This window comes from Numenius arquata, chromosome 7 (genome assembly GCF_964106895.1).
Source record: "Numenius arquata chromosome 7, bNumArq3.hap1.1, whole genome shotgun sequence".
Classification (NCBI taxonomy): domain Eukaryota; kingdom Metazoa; phylum Chordata; class Aves; order Charadriiformes; family Scolopacidae; genus Numenius; species Numenius arquata.
This window is the reverse complement of record NC_133582.1, coordinates 41,743,158-41,757,653: the sequence shown is the minus strand read 5'-3', so window position 1 is coordinate 41,757,653 and position 14,496 is coordinate 41,743,158. Positions and strand designations below refer to the sequence as shown.

The window sequence follows — 14,496 nt, the reverse complement described above, 5'->3', positions numbered from 1 at the left end:
CTCCATGGGCAGCCTGTTCCAGGGCTCTGTCACCCTCACCCTAAAGAAGTTCTTCCTCATATTTGAGTGGAACTTCCTATGTTCCAGCTTGTGCCCGTTGCCCCTCGTCCCATCACTGGGAACCACTGAAAAGAGTCCGGCTCCATCCTCCCTCGAACCACCCTCAAACCAGGGAACTGATGGTGCCTCTGTACTGGGCCCTGGTGAGGCCTGACCTCGAGTGCTGTGTTCAGTTCTGGGCCCCTCACTACAGGGAGGACATTGAGCTGCTGGAGCGTGTCCAGAGGAGAGCCACCAAGCTGGTGAGGGGTCTGGAGAACAAGTCATACGAGGAGAGGCTGAGGGAACTGGGCATGTTGAGTTTGGAGAAGAGGAGGCTGAGGGGGGACCTCATTGCCCTCTACAACTCCCTGAAAGGAGGTTGTAGAGAGGTGGGTGTTGGCCTCTTCTCCCAAGGGAATAATGGCAGGAGCAGAGGAAATGGTCTAAAGTTGCGGCAGGGGAGGTTTAGATTAGATATTAGGAAGAATTACTTTACTGAGAGAGTGGTCAGGCACTGGAACAGCCTGCCCAGGGAGGTGGTGGAGTCGCCATCCCTGGAGGTATTTAAGAAACGTGTAGACATGGCAGTTCAGGGCATGCTCTAGTGCCCGAGATTGTTGGTTTGTGTCTGTTTGTGGGTGGGTGTGGTGTGTGGTGGGGTTTTTTGGGGGGTTTTGTTGTCTTTTTTTTTTTTTTTTTTTTTTGTGGTTGGACTCGATGATCTTAAAGGTCCCTTCCAACCATGAAGATTCCGTGATTTAGATACTTATAAGCACTAATAAGGTCTCCCCTCAGCCTTCTCTTCTCCAGGCTAACGAGTCCCAGCTCTCTCAGCCTTTCCTCATAAGGGAGATGCTCCAATCCCTCAATCATCTTAGTTGCCCTACGCCGGACCCTCTCCAGTAGTTCCCCATCTCTCTTGAACCGGGGAGCCCAGAACTGGACGCAGTATTCCAGTTGTGGCCTCACCAGTGCAGAGTAGAGGGGGAGAATGACCTCCCTCAACCTACTGGCCACGCTCTTCCCTACACAGCCCAGGATTCCATTGGCCCTCTTGGTGACAAGGTCAAGGTGAGTTATTCATTGAAAGAAACATTTTAAGAAAGGAAAAGATAAATCAAGCAGGCATTACCAAAAAAAAAAAAAAAAAAAGAGGGAAAAAAAAGAGACAAGACAAAGATAAGAAAATTCGTCTTTTCCAATGGAAGTGTTCTCCCAGGAACACGCACGCAGCCTGAGATACTGTGCGATCGTCTGACACAAGAGCTAACAGCTACCTCCCAAAATTCCCTCTCCACTACAGCGATGCCAAGCGGAAAGTTTTGAGAGCAGAAAACTTGCTGATTTTGCTTTTCAGAGCCTTCTTTCCACAACATTCACCAGGTTCTCCACAGAACTGATGTATTTATTGCACTGCAAGTGCTGCATTTTTCCCTTCTCTGTGCCAAGGAGCGGCTGCTCTAGAGAAAAAAAAAAAAATCACCAAGCGTGCTCCGATTTCCTCCTTTCCAGAAAGCAGCCAGGGGATGGTGAATGTGGATGAGCAGCAAGAAGAAGCAGGAGGCAGAAAGGGCAGAAGCTGCGTGCAGTCACAGTGCACCGTAAAGATGCTGGAAGGCATTAAAGATGATATAAAATGCTCCAATGCAAATTCCATGGAGGGCAGAAGTTGCCTCTGCTGTCTCCTCCCCATCCCATTTAAGCTTCGGAGGGTAAGCACTGCCTGTGTTTTCCCCAACGGGACAGAGAGTACGGCCAGATCCTGCAGGATCTGCCCAAGCTCCCGCATCCATACCCAAACCTTCCTCCACCTCCCGCCCCTCGACCGCCCCCACCATCCTTCCCCCTTTCTTTCACTACATGTTCCATTTCATCCCTTGCTTAACCTTTATCCACTTCTTTAAATATTTAGGCCCTAAAGATATGGAAAATAAAGTCATAGAATGAAAGGGCTTTTAAAATAAATTGACAATGTTATCCGTAAAAACTATAACGTGCTAAATTACCCAACTATGTGATAACCAGCCATGCTGTAAATATTTATAGATGTCCTGTGGCAAAGCTGACAACTGAAAAATGGCATTATGGCAAATCTGCGTAGAGTTTATGTTTTAACTTGTATCTGCCAAAACTTGCTCAAAAGCCCATTAAATCTCAGTAGCAATTGGAATTATTCTAGAACTCTTTGCTTCTTCCAAATATAATAGTCTGAAGTATCTTACACAACATACTTGAGCCTTCATCTCTGATTCTCAGCACACCTGGCCTGAAAGGGGAAAAAAAGGTGATTTTTATTGATTTTTCCTTTCCACTTTTTTTTTTTTTCTTCCGCTCACTCCCTGCTGCCACAACAATCCTGTTCTTTGGGCTTAGGCTCCCCAAGGGAAAAGCAAGACCTGCTGATGAGGGTGGCCAGTCACCGAGCTCGGCAGTGCCTGTGCGAAGCCAGCACCAACACAGCCCGCATCCGACCCCATCCCGCCCCCCCCAAAAAAACTGGCTCTGCGCCCTCCTCCACGCCAGCTCCGGTGACGATTTCCCGACAGAGTGCTGAGCCTGCTTTCTGCCAGCCAGGGCGTAGAGTTAAAATGTCAGCAGCATCAGTCCAGCCCCACGCGCTGCCGGTGCCAGTCAGCAGCTCAGGGTGATTTTCTTGGCATAACGTAGCATTTGGCAAAAAAAAAAATTCTGTCCTCAGTTCGAAGCAGAGGGATCCCCGAGTACCCACGGCTCAGCGAGATGCCCGATCCCTGCACTTGGTTACTTTGCTGCACGTAACGAGCGCTTAGGCAAGCGCCCATTTGAGCAGATATCCCCTCTGAAGTGATGGCTTTTAACCTCAGACAGCGTTATTAAGATGTTAGTAAGGAGAAATGAAAGGTTTCTCTTCTGCCACCAGGATGACAAGCCCAAAGCACCACACGTGCCGGTAAATTCACGCTGGAGCACACCGGCAGAACGGGAGCCAGATTTGGAAAGGGAAAGGGATGGAAATTGCTGATTTCGGCTCGATTTCTGCCGGTTAGGGCAGCCGGGCCCCGGACAACAAAGAAATCTCTGTTCCCTTTCGCATCATGCGGCAAGAGACCGCCTGCGCTGCAGCTGAGAGCCCGAACAAAGGGACCTTTGGGGCAGAGCTGGGACCAAAAACATGCCCTGTAAGCCACGTCCTGGTGCTCGCCGTACTCCCATCTCGGCACTGCAAACCAGAAGGAGGGCTGCCACCGGCAACAGCCTCGGCTCAGAAGATCAAACAGGTTCGATGCAGAGCTCAAAGGCTGTCAGAAATGAAGGCAAAGCCGGTGCCCAGTCTGAAATGCCAGTCCCACCATCGAAGTTCAACAAGTGAATTTCCATTTACTGTCAGACTCAAAGCCTTTAGAGATGTTTTTTCCTCTAAGCATTGCTATTTCACACTCACCAGAAGGAGCTCAGATACTTAGCATATCTCACTCGCTAAAAATTCAATGCAAACCATGCTGAACAACAGCATTTTCTGGGACTGGTCAGTGTGATTCATTTCCAGACATCATCTGTCTACAAACCAAGAACACAGTTGTGGGCTTTTCCAGCAGCATCCCCCTTCTCAGCAGCATCCAGGACAGCCAGGCTTTTCTGCACATGCTCCTGGTTGGGTTTGCTAAGACTATCTGTCGTGGTTTCGGCCAAATTTACTAAAACCAGACCGACAGATGGCCCTTCCCCCCCCTCCCCTCCCCCAAAAGAGAGAGAGAGGAGAGAAAGAGATAAGGAGATTTAGAAGTTTAGAATGAACTAAACTACTTTAATGAAGAATTAATATTAAAATTAAAATAAAGAAGAAAATAATGAAATAGATACAATATATACAAAACCGTGTCAAGCTCCCAGGATGACAGTCATGTCACCAGCAGGCACTGGGGAAGTCCCAGACTGGACTCAGCGACGAATGGGAACTGGATTCCAGCTCTGGAGTCAGGAACACACAGATCCGGATCAAAGGCAGATGAACAGAGAGAGTCCTCTCTGGACGTCGGCCATCGCAGGAAGGGGCTGACCCTTTGATCCCTCGGCTTTTATACTGAGCATGGGGCAGATGGGATGGAACACCCCAGTTGGTCAGGTTTGGGTCACCTCTCCTGTCCACTCCTCCCCACCGATGTGACCCCTCTACGTTTTTCCGTTTCCAACCCCCTAAGGGGGCAAATAACGAAATTGGCTGCCCTTGGTTGTTATAGCAATAAGTATAAGCAAGGGCCTCCCTGCACACCATTCCTTGGCATGGAGCACAAACACTGGTCTTATCATTCTGAGAACGAGCAGTTTTCTCCACAATATGCTGTTAATTTCAGAGAGTTAGAGGAGGCCTAGCTAGGATGTAAAGTTACAGAACAGAAAATTGGTTCGGTTTTACTTCAAACCGGGACACTGTCGCTGAATTTTAAAGGGCCAAATGTGCTGCTGTGCTGCTTCAGTGGTGAGATTTCCTTGCCGCGTCAACCCGGTCCTATATAAAAGGAATGCAGTGGCGGGATGAGGGGAGAGCCTGGTGGTGTGGGTCTGCATATATAGCTAATCCAAAACCAGCACTCGGAGAAGTAAATCTATCCTACCCCTTCCACTTACTCCATGCAAGCCGTATTTCCACCATCAGCTTGACTCTTCTCCACCACACATAACTGGTTTTTGCCCTCTCCTTACAGGAGGCTGGATATATGCCAAAGAACCCCCAGTTGCATTTGGAAGAAAACCCCAGAGCCTTTGCACTTAAACACCTCCCATGTCATCTTTCCCATCTGCCCAGACACACATGTGGCTAATCCAGAAGTAGATGCTGCTGCCCCTTGGCAGAAGCTGTGCCTTCAGGAGGGTCCTCCCCGTCACAGCGGGAAAGGGGAACAAGGCAAGAGCTTTCCTCACCTTGTTCCCTTTTCCCACTCTGATGTGGAGGACCCTCGTGAAGGTACAGCTTCTGTGTATCTGACCCCCCTACTTATTCTAGGAGAACCAAGTCCTCCACTTACACACACATTTTTCAAAGACCATCTGCTGATAAACCAGATTTCACCTTGTGAACGTGATGCTGAGTTCTTTGGGTTTTAGTTCAGAGCTTCTCCAGAACCTGATGCCACCTCCCTGTGGCTCACTTTAACCCAGCCACTCCTATATCAAACTCCAAATTAGCCATACCGTGTGCCACGCTACGCTGTTATCCACTACTGTGCAATCGCAATCGCCCGAGAGTTGATTTCAAGGAGATCTGGAGGCCCGTGTGAGATCGAGTGCCTGGAAAACCTGGCAGTCCGGTCCCACTCACCACGGGGTATCATCACTCCTATCAGCCCCACGCTGTCACTCAGCGGTAGCGAAGATGTGCAAGCCCTCCCTGCCCAAAGAACCGGAGTTGGCAAATGCAATTTTTCTGTACTGGTTTTGCATGCCATGTTCGTGACCCCTCGACTGTGCTCTAGACAGTTGTGTACACACTGCCAGCGAAGTGCAAAATGCCATCAAACCCACGTCAGTGACATTTTAAGTACCTTACAGCGATGTCAGAGATTATGTGAGTTTCCAGTGCCAAATGAATGAGGATCCTTATTCCTTTCACTCCCCACTGCCACAGTATCCTGGCTGAAAGACCTATTGATCCTCTGCCTCATCTGCTTCCTTCTTCTTTCCTTTTGGTACGGATTTTCCCTTAGCTTGCAAACCCAGCTGAGCTCCCAAGAGGAAGGGAGGAGAAGTGCATACTGCTGTAATCTTGAAGAGCCCTATCCCAGGCAAATACTTACTTGCTTGGTTCCTTGCAGTGAGATAAGCTTTGCAATCTGCACACACCCACTAGTCCTCTTGTCGTGATCCTTCCAGCTTTCCTTCTTCTACCAGGACCTGCTTTGCCCTGCCTCCCCCTCCTCTCCGCTGTAGGCAGGCATCTCCTGCCAGCCGTGGTGTTCTCCCAGGAGCGGGTAGCAAGGGATGCCTCCACTCATTCCCAGCAGAAACAACACCATTATCATCACCCACGTACAAAACAAACCTCGTAAGAACTTTAATTTTAACCAGAAATTCTCCACTCGGCAGCCCTGAAATGACCCTCGTTGCCACTAAGGCATCCTGGTGCACCAACATCAGCAGGTTTTGGTAAAGTCCGCAGGTGTGTACAGCCTTAAAGTTAAATGAATTGTGGTTTTTGGTAAAACACTAACTTCATTATGCACAAAACTCTGGAAGAGTGCTGCTGGCCTTCAAGCTGATCACACCCATTCAAAGGTGCTGGGGTTCCAGGTCTCCGCGGGGTTTCGGAGACTCAGCTACCACTCTGCTTCTGCCAAGGGGAAAAGAAACCTGCAGACTTCGCTAGGAGATCTCTGCCCGACTGCTGGTAAGCATCCCAGTATCTCACTGCAAAACAAGGTGCCTGGGGCCCTCCTAAAACACCTGCAGCTTATCAGCTCTGCTCTAAATAATAAGGAAGGCAGAACTCAATACCTAATAAATATTTATAAGAAGAAAACCACTTATAAAAATTGTTTTAAAATTAAAAGACTCTTGGTAAGGGTGTAGATTGTCTCCATCAGGTGGAGATTTCCATCTGCCTATATGAAATGCAGTGCTACACATTACACCTCTAAAAGCATCCCTCTGTGCCTGCAGACCAAGGAACTACACGGTGTCACAGGTTCTGCCAAAATGAAATGGCAAAACCTCCCTGGCAGACCCCAACGCCTCTCAGCCAGGCTTCTCCCCTACCAAGTCACCTCCAGGCAGTGCAGGCAGATGCTCAGTCTGGCTGTGCACCTGTCTGGCTAAAAACTTGTCCCGCGTGGTCCTCGGAATGGTGCCACCTCACGTAACCCAGAACATCTGCATTGTGCTGGGTGGTGCTGCCGGAGGAACTGCAGCCCCCTCCAGTCACTCCTATTTAATTAATCCTCCTGGTCACCAAGTGGAGATGAAGGCTGGTGCATCCGAAGGAACACCAGGGAAAGTGAGTGGGATTCAGGCACCTCACTCCTGGATGTTCCCTGGAAACAGCTCACCAAAAACCTGAATACAACCTCAGGTGGCTTCCAGCAGCACCTCCTGGGACCTGGGGCCCGTCTCTGCTCCATGGGAACTGGCATCTCTGGGGAGCAGTTTCAGAATTTCCCTCCCCAAACGTAAGACCTGAGTGATACCTGGGACTCCCTATGTCCTCCTTGAAACCCACATAAATCAAGTCAGCACTTCAAAAGCGCTCTTGGAGAACGCAAATTCCTCCAGAGACACGTGCAGCCCAGGCTGCTCACACACAGGCCACTGTTTAAAAAAAGGAAATTCTTGGCTTTGTTTGCTTCTTTCCTTTCACTTATTATACATACTCTGAGCAGACAAATGGATTTTGTACAGCAAGTTGGTGCTGACAGATAACCAGACTCTCTGTTACTCCTCAGCAGAGCATCCTACCTATGTTATGCCTGGTCCCCAGCTTATCCTCTCCTAGGCTGTCATTGACAAATGTTCATTTTCACATAGCAAAGGAAAAGGCAGCTCCTTTACTGTCATCAGAATTAGTTGTTCGTGATAAATATCTGGTCTAGACAGAGACAGACTGAAGGACTGTATGTCACCAAGACAGACGGACCCATCATAAAAATCTCCTCGTTACAAAAGCAGCACCCAAAATTAGGAGAGCTGAAAGCATTTTAGATAAAACACTTTGGTCATCTGCACTTCAGTCCTGGTTTCATTTCCTGGCTGCTGCATTAAACTTCCCTTCAGTGGAGGAAAGTCTGCAACACAACAAACTGTTGATCCTTTTTATCACTACTGCATAAAAGTACTTATTTTCCATCCTAAAGTTTGCTGGCTTGAGGGTAGGGAATAGCAAAGACAGATTCAGAATACCAGATGGGTCCTTTATTCCTCCAAAGGAAGTAAGGTAACTGTGGGAAAAAATCAAAATAAAAGTGAGAAAGAAAGGGGGAGGAGGCCCAGAATTAAAATACCTCAGTACTTGCCCCTTCTTGGTCCTCCACTGGACAGATTTGCCCTCCACAGAGGGAGGGCAATCTGCCTTCCTCCACAGAGCTGAGGCTCCACAAAACGTTACTTCTTCCTCTGCCATGGCTGCACCCTTTCGTTTTTCCCTCTCCTCCATCACTCCCCTCCTTCCCCAATTTCTCAGACACTACATCCTGGTGCAAAACCTCCCGCCAGACATCAGGACATCAGAAGACCTCGCCGGGGATCAGGCAGCCTCCATCTCTCCTCCCTCCCCGGGGCTCATGGAAACTCAGCCGCCTGTCCGGCTGGACTCTGCATGCAGCCGGAATCACTCCTGCTTCACTACCAATTTCCCACAGGACAAAAGCCTCCCCATGGCGCTACCCTCTATTTCGTGACAAAAATGTAAAAATAATCTAACCACCAACTAGGTCCCTCTGCCCGTTTCGGATGAGGTATGACCCAGCTGGTTTACTTGCACCGTGAGGAGAAGAACCATGCAGCGGGGTCTGCTCCAGAGACCCCCAACACCTCTCCAGTGGAGCTGAATGCCGCTTTCCAGCAAAATATTCCCGGTTTTGAGCACCGCCTCCCACGAGACTCTTGTCCCAACCTCATCTTCGTTATCAGCTCATTGTCACAGCGTTCAGTCCTCCCCCCGCCACAAGACGAGGCTCCCGGAGCTCATTCAAACCACACGCCGCCTGCACGGGACGGAACGCACCAAAACACGTTTCCAGGCCAAAACCACTCAAAGTACAGCAACTCCAGACATCGCTTTTCGGCAACGGAATAAAACCGCGTCCTGCCCTGCCATGAGGCTGAATCCAGGCTCAAGGTACTGAGATAAACAATCGCAGCACAGCCCTCTGCGGGCAAGTACCACCGCCTGATGCCAAGAAACACATTTCGTTATGCAATTGGCAGCTGAGCACTCGGTGGTCCCTCCAGCTACGTCCCCGAAACTTGGCGTGAAGCCCGTGGCTGCTCCTGTGTGCACAGACTACCGAGACACTCACCAACCCCACCAGGCAGGACCCCACGCAGCCCGAGACGCAAATCCTTCCTCTGCACCAGGCTGAAGAGTTTAATCTGTCCCTGCTTCTACTTTTGTGACCGTGGGTCTAAAACCGTGAGGAAGGTCCACACGCTAGACCTGTTCCCATCGTTTATCAAATTAACCATGGAGTTCTCAGCCTTCCCAGCAACTTCACCTTTCTTTCTCCCAAAAGCTGAACTATCTCATCTGCTATTAAATTGCGAAGTGGCACGGCAGGGGAAGGAAACGCTCCATTTGTCCCTGACCTTCTGCTGCCCGGGGGTGGTAAATTGGTTTAATCCTGCAGGACATTTAATATTCTCATTGGGAGATCCCTGCACGTAAGCGGTCCCTTTCCACTGCCAAGTGCCAGCGATAACCTCTGGTGGTGGTCTGGACCACTCACAGACCTGAGATTTAGGCAGGAATGTCCCTACCGCCTGTTTTTTTTGCCTCTTCAGGATGCACTGATCCTTTCAGAGCTGACGGGGACCAGCACCTGGGGGCAGGGGGAAATCCTGGCAAGTTTGGGAAACCACCACCCTTCCCATCTCCAAGCAACTCTTCTTCAAGCGATCCCACAAGCACGCCTGGCCACGTCCACCTCTCTGGGGGGTACCACCAAGGCTCCCCAAGCTCTGTGCCCTCCTCCGTGCCCGCAGAGCACGCAGGCGCAACCTCCTCCGCAGGCTGGAATGCTGCCTTCCCGCTCACACGTGGTCAAGCAGCGCACTTTTAAGACACAGAGAACCAGGAGCACTGTCAAGAAAAGGTAAGTGCCTCCCTGCTGGCAGCAAAGGACACTTCAGAAGATGCTGCTCCAGCTTCTTCTCAGTGTGGTCCTCCTCAAAGCTGCGACACTACTTTTGCCTTAAAATTGAAGAGGTGGGATGAAAGAAAAAAGCACTGCAGAAAAGCCTCCCGTCCCTGTGATAAATATAAGTTAAATAACAAACACACCCCCCCCCGCCCCGAGCAACTGAAAAAGCATAATGAAGCACATGGAGACATGCAACCCTGTGGGTGCGAACCCCACAGTGACACTTTGCAACGAGCCCTTTTCACGCTGACTGGCAGACTGCCTCCTTACCGAAGTAATCAGCCTTTGGCCGAGCATCCATCTCCTGCTCCAGGCGCTGGGTCAGGGCCTCCAGCTTCAGCTCGGCGGCCGATGGCCCTTGCTCCGGCTGCGGAAGGAGTGTCTGGCAGGGCAGCTTCACCTTCGCCGTGCTGGAGCCCTCTGGGTGCCCAGCGTCCGACCGCAGGCTGCTCCCGCCCTCCGGGAAAGGTGGCTGTGGAGCATCCGGAGCCATCGGCCCGCGCGAGGCCAGGCGTGAGGAGCCCGGCTCAGGGCTTGCGCTGCTGCCGTTGGGCTGGTGGTTTTGACCGTGGGCCACGAAGTGGCCGGCTGGGCCGGGGTAGGCGGTGGCGTGCTGGTAGTCCACAGTCGGAGCGGCTGGTGTGGAGCTGGGGGGGAAGGATAGCGGGACGCCCTGGTACCGCAGCTGGCTGCCGTCCCCTCTGGCCCTGGGACCGCAGACGTCAGCAGGGCCTGAAAACCCTCGGGCAGGCTGCACCGAGGGGGTCGAGAAGGAGGAGGACCTCTGCTGCGGCAGGGTCCCTGGAGCCCCCTCCTCCACCCCCACTGAGGGTGCTGGGGGGGTCCGGGTGTGCGAGAAGGAGGAGGACCTCTGGTCCCCACCACCCCGCCTGGCCTCACCGCCGTTCTCCTGCCTGCCATGGCAGGGCTGGGGTTCACTGGAGCTGCTGGCCGGCTGCTCCCCACGTCCCATGCCAGGCCGTGAACCCCCAGCTCTGGGGATCCTGTCGGGCTCCGATTCCCAGCTCCGGCGTCCGGCCTGGCTCCCTGAGGTCTCGGGATGTGCCCCGCTCTCACTGAAGCCACGCTCCCCTCCATCATACGGCCTCATGGTGGAGGCTGGGGGCGGCTTGGCACCCCGTGCCACCGGCGGGCTGGGCCGGGGGGCGTTGAAGGCAGCCCCTCCATTCAGGGTGGCCATCAGCATCTCCTCCTGCTGCTGCTGCTGCTGCTGCTGCTGGAGGTGGATCTTGGCCATTTTGGTGGCAAAGACCCGCCTGGTCTCCTCGAACTCGGGGTTGTTGCCGGCCGCTTTGTCCACCCGAAAGAGCCCGTCCTTGGAGGCCTCGTACATGTTGAGGTCTTCGATGAACTTGCTGGCCTCCAGACCCAGGTCGTCGTACTTATCCATCCCTTCCCGGGCTTAGCGGGCTGACCGCCCCCCCCACCCCCCGCGCCTTCCTCTTCCTCCTCCTCCTCCTCCTCCTCCTTTCCCGCCGGGATCAGGGAACTGCCGGCCGCCTCCGTCCCGCCGCGCCGTCTCACTCCCGCCGCGCCCGTCCCCGCCGGGGGCGTGGCCGGGGGCGTGGCCAGGAGGCGGTCGCGGGGGGTGTGTGTGCGCGTCCCCACCTCCCGCCTCCCCCGGCCACGCCCCCCGGCCACGCCCCCGCCCGGCGCGCGAGCGGCCGCTCGTCAGCAGTTAACGAGCAGACGTCACAGGTGACGGCGCCCGTCGTAAAAAAACAGCTTCCCCCTCTCTCCCCCCCCCAACGACAAACTGTTGGGAAAACCACATTCTGTTCCAATTAGTCTTTATGGTAGGAAATTGCGTGGATGTTCTTAGTATGGATACAGAATCACACAAGGGTTCTGTGTCCCTTGGAAGGGACCTTCAAGATGATGGAGTTCCAACCCCCCTGCCATGGGCAGGGACACCTTCCACCAGACCAGGTTGCTCAAAGCCCCATCCAGCCTGGCCTTGAACACTTCTAGGGATAGGGCATCCACAGCTTCTCTGGGCAACCTGTTCCGGTGTCTCACCACCCTCACAGGAAAGAATTTCTTCCTAATACCTAACCTAAATCTCCCCTCTTCCAGTTGAAGCCATTACCCCTCGTCCCATCACTTCATGCCCGTGTGAGAAGGCCCTCTCCACTTTTCCTGCAGGCCCCCTTTAAGTGCTGGAAGGCTGCTATAAGGTCTCTCTGACCTCTTCTCCAGGCTGAACAATCCCAACTCTCTCAGCCTGTCTCTGTAGGAGAGGTGCTATTTGACGTTGTGTGCCGCAGAGCCATAGAATCATAGGATGGTCCAGGTTGGAAGGGACCTTCAAGATCATGGAGTACTACCATTAATTTAACACTGCCAAGTCCACCATTAAACCACGTCCCTCAGCACCACATCTATCTGTCTTTGAAATACCCCCAGGGATGGTGACTCCACCACTTCCCTGGGCAGCCCATTCCAACGCTTAATAGCCCTTTCCATGGAAACATTTTTCCTAATATTCAATCTGAACCTCCCCTGGCACAACTTGAGGCCATTTCCTCTTGTCCCATCACCTGTGACTTGGGAGAAGAGACCAACCCCCACCTCTCTGCACCCTCCTTTCAGGGAGTTGTAGAGAGCGAGAAGGTCTCCCCTCAGCCTCTTTTTCTCCAGGCTGAACACCCCCAGCTCCCTCAGCTGCTCTTCGCAAGACTTGTGCTGTAGCCATGCTTGAGTGAGCGTGACTGAAGGACCCCAGCTCATTGCAAGGAGGAGAACCCCCCCACCCTGAAGAATAAAAGACACCCCTGGACGCCCAGGATACCACCAGCACCTCAGCCCCTCCGACACCTCTGTGATACCCTGCCCTGCTACCTGGCACCACGGACCAGCAACCGCAGCAAGAGCAGCTCCAGGGACATTTAGATCAAGAAAGCGGCAGGTGGGCGATGAGGCCGTGAAATTGTAGACGCTTTGCAAAAAGAGTGGCATCCATCTGTTGAGCAGCGATTGGTCAAACCACATCGTACCTGGACGCTGGAAAGGTATAAGAACCGCGTGTGAAACACCACGTTGGGGCCACCTCATGCACATGAATAAAGAATCACCCCGGGTAGTTCTATGCTCTGCCTCCCAGCCCCTCTCCTCGCCCCAAACGGCTCATGACAAAACCCAGCTGGGGGCGCTCGGAGGTTGGGGGGCTGCCATGGGACCTCTGTGCCGGGGCCGGGGGAGAGGCCAGTTTGCAAGGAGCCACGGTGCCTCTGAGTAAACAGACCGGTGCAGTTGATCCTACGAGCCCGGGCACATGTCCTGCATTCCCAGGATTTGTTCTTTTATTCTCCCCCAGGCTCCAGGAGATACGGCCAGATGTTAAGGAACGTGGAAATTCGCTGCCTTTTAAATAATCGCCAACTGGGCTGTGACCAAAACCTGTCAGAAAACAAACAAAAAAAAAATCCCCTCCCCTTTTTGACCAGTTCCTGTACAGAAGCACTGCTGAGCGTCTGCCCGGGTCTAAAACAGCCCAACCCTTCCAGCGAGTTTTGGCCTGATGCGCTTAAAAATCGTGGCACTGGGACCCCCTGGAGAAGAAAAGTGTGTGTCTTCTCTCCAAGCCAGCTGGCAGGCCACGAGCAGGATCGAGAGGCTCGTCCTGGCAGCCACAGCCTTGGGCTCAAGCTTGGGCTGATGCTGCTTGATAAACTTTGGACCTGCAGGAGTTATCCCGGCCATCACACAGGGTTAGTCAGAGAAGGGGTTTTATGGTTTCTGGGGAAGGCAGGCGGATGGGCATCACAGCGTGGTGGCTGAGCTGCTCCAGTCCCCGGGAGCCAGGGCAGGAGGACCCCAGCTGCCACTGACCGTGGCCTTATGAGCGTTAAAGGGGTCAATAGTGCCGGAGCTTTCACGCAAGTATTGGGAGAACAGCCCGATCTGTCAAGCGTTCCCGTCTGTCAAACCTTTCCAAGCCTTCCTCTGCTGTGGGGGTGAGGGGAGGAGGGGTGTCACAGCCTCCACAGGCTGAGCCCCACAAACCCCGTTTCACTTTGAGTGGTGCCTGGGGGCTAAACCCGGCTTTGCACGAGCCCCACCAGTTCAGGAGGGTTTAACTTGCGTCTGGACATCCCTTGTGCCAGGGCTCTTTTGGCCAGACTGGACCGAGCTTGCCTCCCATTTCGTGGCGAGAAGAGGACGCGATGGCCTCCAGCAGCTGCTTCATGCCGGGTGGGTGTAGGCTCAGGCCACCAGAGACCGAGAACAAAAATAACTGCCTCTTTTGAGGGTCTTGGCTGAAACTGTTGAGGCTGAGATTGAGCTCAGCCGGGGCGGCGAAAGCCAAAACTTGAGTTTCAACGTCTGAAGAGCATCCTCGGAAACAGCTAATACGAGGCTAGTTTTGACAACGTCCAGAGTGGATGAGCAACGGATTGCTTGAATCCATATTTGTACGGCTCGGGAGAAGGGCAGAAAGGAAACAGAGCAGCAGGTAGATAAGGGTGGGAGCGTGAGTCCCATCGCCGCTTCACTCGCGGGAGGAATCTGCCACGTTATGGGACAAAGAGCAATCAAAAAGGAAATTACACACTGCTCTCGCACCTTCTTCGCTCCTCCTCACCAAAGGATGTGAAGTTAATCCAGG

The 14,496-nt window shown here is 52.9% G+C and overlaps 1 protein-coding gene across 2 annotated transcripts in view; it reads right to left on the bottom strand.

Moving 5' to 3' along the window:
• Nucleotides 1-11,283, bottom strand: part of LIMD1 (LIM domain containing 1) — a 34,218-nt gene extending 22,935 nt beyond the window's left edge. The window contains exons 1-2 of one of the 2 annotated variants that reach the window (XM_074150720.1): nucleotides 10,861-11,277; nucleotides 10,137-10,776 (exon numbers count right to left, since the gene is read on the bottom strand). In XM_074150720.1, the coding sequence (XP_074006821.1) occupies nucleotides 10,137-10,776; nucleotides 10,861-11,277 (1,057 nt within the window). Of the gene's footprint in view, nucleotides 1-10,136 lie in introns of both variants that reach the window. The other variant, XM_074150719.1, reaches the window with a different exon arrangement.
• Between the last annotated feature and the right edge of the window lie 3,213 nt (nucleotides 11,284-14,496).